At 33.7% G+C, this 13,243-nt stretch overlaps 2 protein-coding genes across 2 annotated transcripts in view; one reads left to right on the top strand and one right to left on the bottom strand.

The window, feature by feature from the left end:
- Nucleotides 1-9,391, bottom strand: part of LOC125852979 (putative late blight resistance protein homolog R1A-3) — a 36,652-nt gene extending 27,261 nt beyond the window's left edge. Inside the window, exons 1-2 of the mRNA XM_049532670.1 lie at nt 8,982-9,391; nt 7,507-8,333 (exon numbers count right to left, since the gene is read on the bottom strand). Coding sequence (XP_049388627.1) covers nt 7,507-8,333; nt 8,982-9,391 — 1,237 coding nt within the window. The remainder of the gene's footprint in view (nt 1-7,506; nt 8,334-8,981) is intronic.
- Nucleotides 1-13,243, top strand: part of LOC125852981 (probable aldo-keto reductase 3) — a 66,637-nt gene that overhangs the window by 34,060 nt on the left and 19,334 nt on the right. The gene's annotated exons all lie outside the window — the stretch shown is intronic.

The raw sequence follows: 13,243 nt of genomic DNA, 5'->3' as shown, positions 1-13,243 counted from the left end.
ACGACTTTATTAACCTATTTTTTCTATAGTTCAACAACCGTTTAAACAAAGAACATTTTGTTCAACCTTACTCTGCATGTAATGTATAGAACTCGATCCATTTTGTTGATTTTTCGCCATGAAAGATTTGAATGATAGAACAATGATAAAAAAGAAAAATTTACAAATTTGGGGCTCGTTTAGAGAGGCAATATGAAATTATGGTATGGAGTCATATTGATGTAAAGTTGACTTAAATTGTATTTTTTGCATAAACATGAAAAATCAACAAGTTGTGAAAATCTTTAAATTTACTCAATTCTTATACATTCTCACCAAATGAGTAAACTATTATTCATAAATAAGATATGGAAATATCCTAAAGCGCTGCAATGATGAATCATATATCTTCATGTTCCTTTTATAAATAAATGTTTGCGATTAAAAACTTTCAAATACATATAATCTTATAAAAATCCACTATCAACAATAGCAGTAACTAGCTATTCGTACAATCATTTTGCATGGTACGAACAATCTATTCGCGACAAGCATGAGTCTTTTTATGCAAAATTTAAAATGATGAATCTTTTGTTTTTTAAAAAAATATATAAACTTATGAGTCAAATTTTACATTTAAAATAATTTGAAATTCCAAGTCATTCTCTTTTGAAGAATTTGGGATTTGAAATCATAATTCAAAAGCGCATGTTCAAATAGTGATTTGAAATCATGACTTTAATTATACCATATATCTAAACGCAAACTTTTAAGTGAAAAGAAAGATATATTGTGCATATTTTAAAGACATAAATGTTAGTTATACCAAATTAAATGGAACATTTATTTAATGCTATTTTTGAAGTTGTTACCTTCTAAACTTTAATCATGAATATGACCCATGAGACAATATTGGTACAAAAGAAGTCTACTTTTTGTTATTCTTCAAGCAGGCAAATGGGACCATGAGGGAACTTGTCAAGTAAATGAATGGCCATGAATTAAAATGCTATCTTTCAACACCATTTGGCATTTTGAATCGAACTCCACTTTATTGCTTGAGAAATTCGAACATTTCCTGAGGACAGGTAATACTCTTTGTAGACAAATCCATCAGTTTAATTTTCGAATACGAGTTAATTCCCTATACGGTCATCCAAGTATTGATCTCACTAAAGTCACTATTGAATTTTTCTTCCATATATATTTAATTTACCTTTAGTATTTTATACTGCTAAAATATTATGTTTGTTAATTGATGATTAATGAAAGGTGTTGTATTCAACCAGAAAATAACTTCAGTAGGTATTTCTTTGAATGAATTTTGCAGGTGCTGCTTAGAAATTAAAGGGGAAAATACAAATGAATAAAGCAATCACACATGCAAATGGGGCCTATGAGGTGACTTATCAAGCAATAATAGAGTCACATGTCAAGTACTTTACAATGCTCTTTTACAATAAATGATAAAAATAATAATTACAAAATGTGCAAAGACTTTTTGACCCCAAATTTTCCTCCTATGTTTGATTGGATTATTAGTTAGAAAAATCACTTAAGCAATTCCGTAAGGAAATGACATTCAGGCCTAACTCAATTTTTTAAATTGGCTCATTAGTGGAGCATTGTTAAAGTAGGTGTTTAAACATGTGATTTCATCAAATAATGAGTTGAAATCAGCGTTTGAACATACAATTTTATCTCGTGATTTTAAATAATGAGATGAAATCTCAAATTTTCCAAAAAACTTGATTTGGAAATTTCGTATCATGATTTCACATTTTTAATATACAAAAATTAACTAACAAGTTTATATTTTGTTAAAAATAAATTATTTTATATCTACCAATCATTTATTTCATATTTAAACAAAATTTATAATTGATATTATTATTTTTTACCAACGTTTAGAGTTTAGATCATTTATATCAAATATAATAATTACTCTTACCAACCAATTTTTTTATTCATGGAATATAAAGATGATGATCACTACAAGTCTACAACAAAAACATCTATTAGCGGCAGTAAATAGTGATAAAACTTTTACCAACATTAGTTAATTATCCTTAGATCTAATGTCGCTATTGGCTTTAGAGACAGTTACAAAGATTGTTTATTGCCTCTAAAAATACATATTTGCAACAATTAAGCTATTGCCATTAATTTATTGTCACTATAAATCATTTCTGATGTAATTTGATATAGTTATTAATGATATTGACCAACAAACGACTCAAAGTAACAATGTTGGAAAATTGAGATGGAGTACTGAACTTTAAGGATCTGTAGTATGTCTTCACTTTTACCTTCAGATCTTTAGTTTTCTCGAATATCTATATCGAGTAAATAATTTTTATTCCTGAATTAGTTTTGCATGTGTTGCATCGAAGGTTAAAGAAGAAAAATAATGCATAGACTTGTTGACCCATGTTTACTGTACTAGTGTCTTGTGTTACTCATTTTTTTTCATTATTCCCACGTTATCTTATCTGCACAAAGCGAAAATTGTCACATATATGCCTTTTTTTAAAAAAATAATGGAATCAAATGGGATGATTTCCGAACAGCTTATTATATCGTTCACCTCACACCAAATAACTCCTAAGTTGAGTGATTTTACTATGTAATTTCACATACTCAAGAATTTTTAGGCACTCCTATCTCGTTAACCAAAAATTTCATATTTGGATTCCAATAAAGATATATTTATGAGATCACGTATTAGGTGAAACTAGAAATAAGTTTATTGAAATGAAATGGGAAAATGTTTAAAAGAAGAAGAAAGGTCAAATAGATAGGCTAATATATAATTCTTATCCTCAATAAAAATAGTGATCAAATGACTTGCTGAAGGAACCAATGATTTACCTCACTAGAGATAACGTTTAGCCCTCCTTGCTTGTACTTATCCCTGTGGTGGACTTGCCTGGACTTTGAAAGTCGACACGGGCAATAAACATCTTTAAAGACCCTCAGGTTTCCTTTGAGTATTTCCTGATATTTGGGGTCTTTCTTAGTATTCTGAAAGTGTTCAACAAACTCACTACAGAATATGTGAATTCATTGACAAATGAGGCAAATGTCTTATCATGTTGGATGATGTTTGGACGACAGACATTGTGGATTCCGTCATGAATGTTTTCCCCAGAGACAGAAAAGGCCACCGAATCATGATCACCACTCGTGATTGATAGACGTGTTGGTATATATGACAATGCTTTCGAAAGTTTCCAATTATATTGTTGGAAAACAGAGTTTTGTGCACGTTGATAACAAAAAAAATCACTTAGGAAGGTGAAGTTTGAGGAGTTAGCTGATGGTGGTTTCATCTCTAAGGTGACTGACGAGCACATACGCTTTACTGTCGGAGATTTCAAGCTACAACCATCAAGATACAAAAGATGAAGGGATCATATAAAAATTCACATGGTATATATGTGCAATGCACGTGTCCTGAAACTAGTTATAGAAAATAAAAGGGGAAGACAACCACCAAGTTACAAAAGCAAGTGATGATATTTATATAGGGCAACACAGTGGAAGAGCATCTGAAACATACTGGAAAAAGAGAATCAAGGCATAATCCTTCCCTTCCCAGTAGGAATGAGTCGTCTATGTCGAATAATATGAAAAACCTTACTTACTTTGGTAATGACATCTGTATTATGTTCATCGCTTCGATACGCAGTTGCCAATTGAAGTCACGGTTTGACATCTTTGTTCCAAAGTTATATTTTTGTAGTGTACCTCATATCACTCTTAAGTTTTAAGAAGTAGTTGCATTATATGATTCAGGTAAATCCTATTTCATTGATCGTAGTCTATAGAGTCAAGTTGTTATCCAAAAGTGCTACTTGTACTTGGTATATCAGTCCATATTTTATGCGACACACCTTGTTAAGTCTATGCTACTCTTCCATTTTTGCTTCTCTTTGTTTTACGATTTTATTGATGTGTCATTTTACGAACTTCTTCAATTTATGATAAACACTTTCATAACAAGTTATTTCTGAAATACATTAATTGGAAATGAATTTCGAGACAACAGCTGCAAGGAAAGGATGCACCCCTTCATAGCTAGCATTGGCTTGGGTTCTTCATCAAGGAGATGATGTATGCCCTATACCAGGCACTACGAAGATTGAAAACTTCAATGAAAATGTAGGAGCCTTATCCATAAAATTGACAGCGGAATACATGAAAGAACTCGAATCGTATACCACTGGTGATGTTGTCAAAGGTGAGAGACACGTATACATGTCGTCAACTTGGATAAATTCAGAGACTCCACCATTGTCCTCACTAGAAAGTTGAATAGGGATTTGACAAGTGATATCTATTTGGCTTCTTATGATGCTCAAACACTCCAAAGATATTGTTGCACATGTGTCGATCCTCTATGGAAAATCCAATATAAACTTGGTGACATTTTTGAAGAGTCGGAACAACATAGATAGCTTTTGTACATGTACTCAATACTTATTTATGAAGTGAGACGTATGTTATGGATTGCTCCTAAATTATTTAGTACTAAGCTATCAAAACAACTTTCATTCAGTATTCTATTGATTGATAATAGGGAGGTATATATACTTGTATTCAACCAGCTTTCAATTGTATACTTTGTTGAATTTTGCAGGTGTAAGATGAAGGGAAACAACTATTATATTACAAAAAACAAACAAGAAGCAATGTTTTGACAGGTTGTAAAATAATGGATTTCAGCTCTAGGTGCACAATATACTTGAGCATGAGCATGGCTGCAACAAGTATCAAATTGAAATACATCCTCGTTAGTTTGAGATCAACATGGAGAAATTAAGTGAAAGCAAGCATTAAATTAGAAGAAGGAACAAGAAACTATATATACCATTGTTGTGATTACAGGCACATGATTGACTCTCACAGCTGCCAGATGACCCTATTAATTCTGTATTATACATATTGTTGTCAAGTTAGATGCAGGTAGATACTTAAAAACTAAACATAGGAGATTGTTTCTACTTACTTTGATAATGAGGTCAATACGGTCATTTCCTTCTGTAGCTTCAACAGCTTTCTTAATCTCCGCAGCTGAATCCTTCAGATGTTCGCTCTGCCACCCAATCAACTTAATCTGTTTCAGCGTTGGAATATCTGCAAAGCTAGGAGGGATCTCCTTGAGGTGGCGACACCTTTTTATAACAAGTGTTTCGATCTGGGGAAAGGATTCCTCCGAGGCATCCCACGTTGAGATCTTTAAGTTCACCAGTTTCAACAACTTAAGTTTATGAAACTTGATATCTCCAAGGCACCACTCTTCTGATTCAGGAAAATAGGGATCTTTTAATTTGAGATACTCCAGGCTTGGATGTCCCGCGATAAAGGAAATCAGGTTTCCTGTATCAGTCCCTCTTAGTACCAACTTCTTTAAATTTGAAGGCAATTGTAACCCAGATACAATGTCGGGCCGCTCAAAGGAAACACGAAGTATTTGAAGCTGGGTAAGATTCTCCAATGTGAGACAAAAAGAATCTGCAGCTTCATTAATTGAAAAATAGAGGTCAAGTTGTTGAAGATTAGGACACCTCCTTGATAACACATCCACATCATCAATTGGAAGTCCAACAATTTTCTTTAATATCCTCAAATTTTCCAATTTAGAGGATCCTTCAAAAAGCCCCCGCTTATCAAATTTAGCAATATCAATCTCAACATGCCTTAACTTTCCCATTTCCCCAAAAGACGCTGGTAACAGTACTATTTCTCTCCAAGTATTCACAATTAAAGTTTCAAGATGGGGCAGATCTGATTCTGGATGAAAATAGAATGTATCTGCCCAAACTGCGAGGTACTTCAGGAGATTTAGTGGTTTCAATGTAGCTGATGAAAAATAATCCACTTCATGGAAACTCAAATCCAAGACCTTAAGAAGTCGCAATTTATGAATCCAAGAACTTAAGGGAATCTCATCAGAAGATTTTCCGATTGTCATCAGTGACCTTAACGGTTGGTGGAAAGGCTTCTGTGTTTTGAATCCCAGAGATGCAAACATGGAATTCTCTTTACTCAAAATGAAGCTCACTCGACTTTCCTTCCAATCACAAGGTAAAAATTGGCTAAGATTTCCCTTCACAGCCAGCATAAACTTTTCTTCTCTACTCTTCTCCGAGCAAAAGTGAAGCACTACATCATGAACCTGACAGTATTTAACCTTACCGTTATATCCTTTCTTTGAAACCATTACCACGTTTCTGCTAATGAGATCCATCAAGTAATCTTCAGCAGATTCAATGTTCACCACGAAGTCTTCCGCTATCCATAAACTTATCAATTTAGACACTGGAATTCTTGCATCCTCCGGAAACATCCCCATATAAAGAAGACAAGGCTTTAAACAATCAACTAAGTTATCAAAACTCAACTGCATAGTAGCCCGACTATATTCTTCGGACGCACAATCAAGATAGTCAAATAAAGAATCTTTCACCTCATTCCAGCAAGATTCTTCCATTTTCCTTTTTGTCTTGATTATTCCAGCTACCAAGACAACCACTAGAGGCAGTCCTTTGCATTTTTCTGCAACTGCTTGACTCACATCTTGTAGTTCAGGCGGGCAATCTTCCTTTTGAAACACTTTTTTCTGCAACAATTTGCAACTCTCTTCTTTTGTGAGGAATGGAAGAGAATAAGGATCAGTATGGTACTTGACTTGCTCACCCACTTTCTCAAGTCGAGTTGTTACTACTATTCTGCTTCTATTTCTAACATCTGGAAAACAAAGCCTTAAGTCATCCCATGCCATACAATCCCACATATCATCCAATACAATGAGATATCTCTTGCCCATTAAGATTTTCCTCAACTCGTCAGCAAGGATGTCATCCTTATTCCCCTTGTCCTCGTCTCCCTTTTCCTTGGAACCAGTAACTTGGCTAAAAATCTCTTGTAATAGCGTTCTCCGGTTATATGTTTGGGAAATGATGCACCATGCTCGAACATCAAAATGAGAAACAATGTTGTCACTATTGTACACCTTTCTAGCAATTGTCGTTTTCCCTTGTCCCCCCATGCCTACAATTGGGATGACGTCTAGCTCATTTGTACCTCTAATCAGATACTGGATCATTTTTTCTATGTCATTCCCAAAACCCACTATCTCCTCATCAGTCACTGGATTGCTATGTCGAGTTGGCAGGTGTTTAAATGGTGCTACCACATAGCAAGGATTAAGAGTGATGTCTGATGCCCACATCTCAGTCACCTTCATATTAATTTGCTCAATCTCTTTTAAGATTGTAGGAAGAGAGCAAAGAATATGCCAAAAAACATTATACTGAGAAAGAATAGAGTCAATGGCAACCTCAGCTTCATATGCCAAATTGATGGTACGTCTCTGAAGATCTTTAGGAATTTTATGTTCATGGTGCACCTTTGCGACATCTCTGAAAATTGATGATAAAGATGACAGCTCCTTCTCTAAAATGGATATAAGAGTAGATAGCTCTTTCTCCAAATTACCTAAAAGAGGTTTCATCAAGAAACCTAAATCAGATTCAGATTTCGACATCCCATTCAGTTTCCTTATAAGAGAATCCAGAAAGTTCAATCCACCAACAGTAGGGAACTGAGATGGAGTGAATTTTAAGGATTTGTAGTAAGTCTCCACTTGTGCCTTCAGATCTTTAGTTTTCTCCAATATCTGTATCGAGCAAAGACTTAGTTTTCTAGTGTCATCTTTGTTTATAGAGCTAGGAAGAAGCTTTTGGATCACATATAGAACATCATCCGCTATAGCTCCAACTTTTTCCATAACCTCATTCAACCAGTTACCATTAATGACATGATTTGACACATCAGCATCAAGGAAGACCAACAAGAACTCTATTGCCACATCAATATTTTGAGCAGAGACATCATCAGGAAAGTTCTCGAGCTTTTCTTTTCTGAGATACATCAACAGTTTGTGGAGATGATGAGAAAATCCTTTTGGTAATTTCTTGTCTTTGAAAGTTCTTGAATGAGTAAACTTTGAAGCCTTTAGTTCATTGAGAAAAATCTTCTTCATTTCCAGCTCCACTAACACAATCAAGAATAATAGATAAGGAGGTGTTTTCAAGATATCATTATACATATCCTCATCGTCATCGTCATCAATATCATTTACAACATCAGAAATAGCAAGACAAAAATGTCCCACATTGTTAGCCATGAACTGAATTCGAGTCTCCAAGCATTCCAGCTTCTCATGGTTGACGTAAACATTTATCTTTGTAGCATATAAGTATGTCAAAAATCTCAGTTTCTTTTGAACAACTTTCAGTTCCTTTGTAAATCTGTGTATTTCATGGTTTTCTTCAGGATGGTCAGACCTAACCATTTCCAGGCAGCATATCATCAGTACATCATTTAGATTCTTTCCAAGGCAATCCATACATTCTGACAGATCAAGATCATTCAACTCATAATTGTTATTTAAAATGGTATCACGTTCCAAGAATTNGAAGACCAACAAGAACTCTATTGCCACATCAATATTTTGAGCAGAGACATCATCAGGAAAGTTCTCGAGCTTTTCTTTTCTGAGATACATCAACAGTTTGTGGAGATGATGAGAAAATCCTTTTGGTAATTTCTTGTCTTTGAAAGTTCTTGAATGAGTAAACTTTGAAGCCTTTAGTTCACTAAGAAAAATCTTCTTCATTTCCAGCTCCACTAACACAATCAAGAATAATAGATAAGGAGGTGTATTCAAGATATCATTATTCTGATCCTCATCCACATGCTCATGCTCATCCTCATTCATATCATATACACAATCAGAATAAGCAAGACAAAAATGTCCCACATTGTTAGCCATGAACTGAATTCGAGTCTCCAAACATTCCAGCTTCTCATGGTTGACGTAACCATTTATCTCTGTAGCATATAAGTACGTCAAAAATCTCAGTTTCTTTTGAACAACTTTCAGTTCCTTTAAAAATCTGAGTGTGTCTTGGCTTGCTACACAAGGGCTAGACCTAACACATTCCAGGCAGAACAAAAGTACATCATTTAGATTCTTTCCAACGCAATCCATGCATTCTGACATATCAAAATCATTCAACTCATAATTGTAACTTAAAATGGTATTACGTTCCAAGAATTCCAACAAATGTGATTCTAGCCTTTCCAGATTAAGGTTAGTTTTACATTCATCTGGAATCCCATCCAATACCCGGTGAAGCTTTGCCATAGTCAATTTGGCATTCCTTTTGTGTTTGACTATGGAATCACGAAAAAGAACATGATGATACTTTATAAAGGTTCTCAAAAATTTTAGCGCCATTTCAAGTCTCTCAATTTCATCAATCTTGACGCTATCCAGATTACCTCCACTCTTGATCCTTCTTAGGTGATCTAACATTTCCTCAATTTCATTTTCAGCCATCTTCTCTTGAAAATTTCCTGCAAGTTCACCAACTCTTGGAATTAGGTTCATTAACAACATTTTTATTCATGTATTTCAATATCTAGTGTTTTTAGCTATGTTAATGCTTATGAAAGATAATACATTTTATATACCATTTCATCTAATTCAAATAGTGCATATCATCTCAGACACATTTCACTCAACTAATAGTCATTTTCTTTAAACAAAAAGAAACTAATATCAAATGTGTGACGTTAATGATGGAGGGCGGACCGATAAGAGTAGGTCAAAGAAGAGGATTGACAAACATCTTAGTTGAGTCACACACAGGAATTGCCCAAATAAGAGAAGAAAGTAAAAAAAAAAAAAAAAAAGTTACAATACATAACACAAGTTCACTACACTTTTGAGCTCGACGATGCATATCCCGAAAGCTTGTCCCTGACAAGATGGTCATTATAATTATTTTACCCACTAACTTAACATATAGAAATGGAAAATGAAACATCAACTTAAAATTGCTTATTTTTAGATCTCAAGCTCATCCAATGTGTGTCTAAACAGTGATAGAAATCGAGAAATTAAAACAAGTTTCATCTAAAAGGGGGAGAATGATTTTCCTCACTTATAATTGGGAATCATTTTCCTTACAATTGTCGTAGCCTTTATGTTCACAATACTTGTTTTAACTAACACTTAGGTATTATAATATACTAGTATATATCGTTGCACGTGCCTAGATATGAAGTATTAAAAAATCACATAAAAGTTCATTAAAATTGTGTTTGAGTTAACAATAATGTAAAAGAGTTACACAGAAAATCAAAGACTGTTGTTCTCAAGGTATGCATGTCATGCGAAGGCTAGCTGTACTGTTGGTGCTGTGAAAAGGGTTTTGGGGAAAATGGAAGGTGTAGAAACTTTCGACATTGATCTGAAGGAGCAAAAGGTGACCGTGAAGGGCAATGTTCAACCAGACGCTGTTCTGAAGACTGTGTCAAAGACTGGAAAGCCGACATCTTTCTGGGAAGCAGGCGAATCGGCTCAAACAGAAGCTGTTAGTACAGCTTGATGGTGTATAATGACTTGGAATTGTATGTTAAGGCTTGAGCAATATATGACTTTATCAAAAATTTCCCTATGTAATAGTTGAAATCAGAATTGCAATAAGTGCTTGAGAATTTTAGTGTTATTTTCTATGATATAGATGGCGAGTAATATGAATGTGTAGATAAAAAAAAAATGTAAAAGAGTTCAAACATGCCATCAAATTTTGGAAAAAGACTTGTTTATGCCTCCCGTTAATAGTTGGGCTCAATCATGCCACTGCTTTACAGAAATGGTCCATTTGTGCCATTATTTTTTAACAGGCAGGTTTGATGGTTAGCAAAACCATTCTTTCCACGTGGCCTCTTATTAGAGGTCCAAATCACCAAAATTAAACTGATAAAAAAAGTTCCAATATGCCATCAAACTTTGAAAAAAAAGGTTATCTCTGTCATCTGTTAAAAATTGGGCTCAACCATTCCACTGTCGTTACAGAAGGGACCCATTCATGCTACTTTTTAAAGCGGTCAGGTTTGATAATTTCGCAAAATTCTTTTTTTCATGTGGCCTCTTATTAGAGGTCCATGTGTAAAAATAAACCAACCTAATTTAATTAAATTTGAAATTAAAACCTGACCCATAACATCACACTTTACCCACCCTAACCTATTTCTCTTTTTATTTCTTCCCCAGACTCTTAGATCCAAAATTTCTCCCATTTTAATGATGAATGTATATGTCGCTGCTATTGTTTAACTGCAGTGACATGGTTGAATCCAACTATTAACGAATGCCATATATGAATATTTTGTCATAGTTCAATGGCATATTTGAACTTTTTTTCAACCAGTTTAATTTTGGTGACGTGGACCTCTAATAAGAGGCCATATGGGAAAATGGTGTTGCAAAACCACAAAATCTGAATACTATTAAAAAATAATGGCATAATGGGTCATTTCTGTAATGACAAAGGCATGATTGAACCCAACTATTAATGGACAACATAAATAAGGTTTTTTTTTCTCAAAGTTGGATGACATATTTCAGCTTATTTTTCCCTATTAATTACTAGTACAGAGAAACAACTAATGCATACCCAATGATTAATAAAAAAATGTGTGTGGGAAGGATAGCACGGTTAGTCGCTCAGTTGGTTGGATATCAGAACTTTCACCTCATGAGGATTCAATTCCTACCCCCAATTTGTATATCTATAAAGACATATAACCAGCCATCTGCTGTTGATCACTTTAAAAAAAAATAATAGAAATTTAAAGAGGAAAACAAAAATAAAACATTTCTTTAACTGATTCAACAGAGCAAAAACTAATTATTATGTGTGATATCCATTTTTTTTTATCATCTAGACCATATAAGAAATTAAAACACCAGTGTTTTGAAGTGACATAGTGTTTCATACAAGACAATCATAAATGTCTACATTAATATACATCAAAACCATATTCACAATATTTGTAGTTTTGGAACCATGAAGTTTATTGGTAAAATGGATTAATAACTCAGTTGTTGTATCAATTTAAGAAGTTTGAGATTTTGGAGAGCAACAGATAGCTAACATTCAATATATCTTACAATTTTCAAGCGTGACGAGTAGTTGATCGATTGATCTTCTTTTGCCTTTTTGTATCTAAAAGTTCTGATCCAATCCTAGAAGAAAAAGAGTTGTTGATAACTTATTTATAAGAAAGGATAAAAATTCATAGGGAGATTAGAAAAATGTTTATTGAAAAATACCTAATAAAGATCGGAGGATTAAGCTAACAAGAAAAGATTAATATGAGCATAATTAACTTGGAACAATGAGGAAATGTTTGTGTCATATACTCTAACAAGATTAGTGGACGTATAATTATGGTTTAGCCAAAGGACTGGATCTAAATCCTACAAAAAAGTCAATGGTTGTATTATTTAATGAATAATTATTGTGTTTAATTATCATATTAATTTTTAGACAGCTAATACATTGTCAGTTTAATATGCATTCCCATTGGCTTTCAAAGTCAATGGTTGCATTATTTAATGAAATAGCATGGCTTATGATATATACAGAGAGACAACTAATTAATTGGAAGGTTAGTATCTATTCCCAATGATTAATCAAAGTGTGTGGAAGGAGAGGACGGTTAGTAGCTCAGTTAGTTGGTTGGCTATCTGAACTTTCACATCATTAATTTTTACTGCAAATAAATTAGTTCTACTTATTTAGAGTCTTATAATTCACACAGGTAAATCTTATTTTGTTGAATAAATTCAGAGACGCGCCATTATCCTCCTGAAAAGCTAAGTATCCGGCTTCTTATTATGCTCAAACTCTCCAAAAATATTGTTGCACCCATATCGGATCCTCTAAAAATGCAATATGTGAAATTGTGAATCGAACACGAAAGTGACAATATTTTTTGAAGAGTGTGAACAACATAGTTGACTTTTGTACATGCACTCATACATATGACTTCTCTTCAAAACTTAAAAGAAAACATTTTCCAAAACTTTCTTCCAACTTCAAATTACAATTACTTTTTTGTTGAAAAAATCAATTTATTTTGTCTCTACCCTCAAATCAGTCCCCCAACCACCCCCACCCCCCGCACAAGAAAAAAATAAAAATTTAAAACTTGTTTTTAAATTCAATTTTTTTACCTCACCTTCACCCCTACCCCCACCCCCTCCCAAAAAAATATTAAAAATTATTTTTAAAAGATATTTCTAATTTCAATTTTTTATTTTTTTTTACCCCCACCCACTACCCTCGCCCCCTGCCCCCCAATCAACCCCCCAACTCCCTTCAAAAAGAAAAAAATT

This window comes from Solanum stenotomum, unplaced genomic scaffold (assembly GCF_019186545.1).
Source record: "Solanum stenotomum isolate F172 unplaced genomic scaffold, ASM1918654v1 scaffold7252, whole genome shotgun sequence".
Lineage (NCBI taxonomy): Eukaryota > Viridiplantae > Streptophyta > Magnoliopsida > Solanales > Solanaceae > Solanum > Solanum stenotomum.
This window is presented reverse-complemented; position numbering and strand designations above follow the sequence as displayed.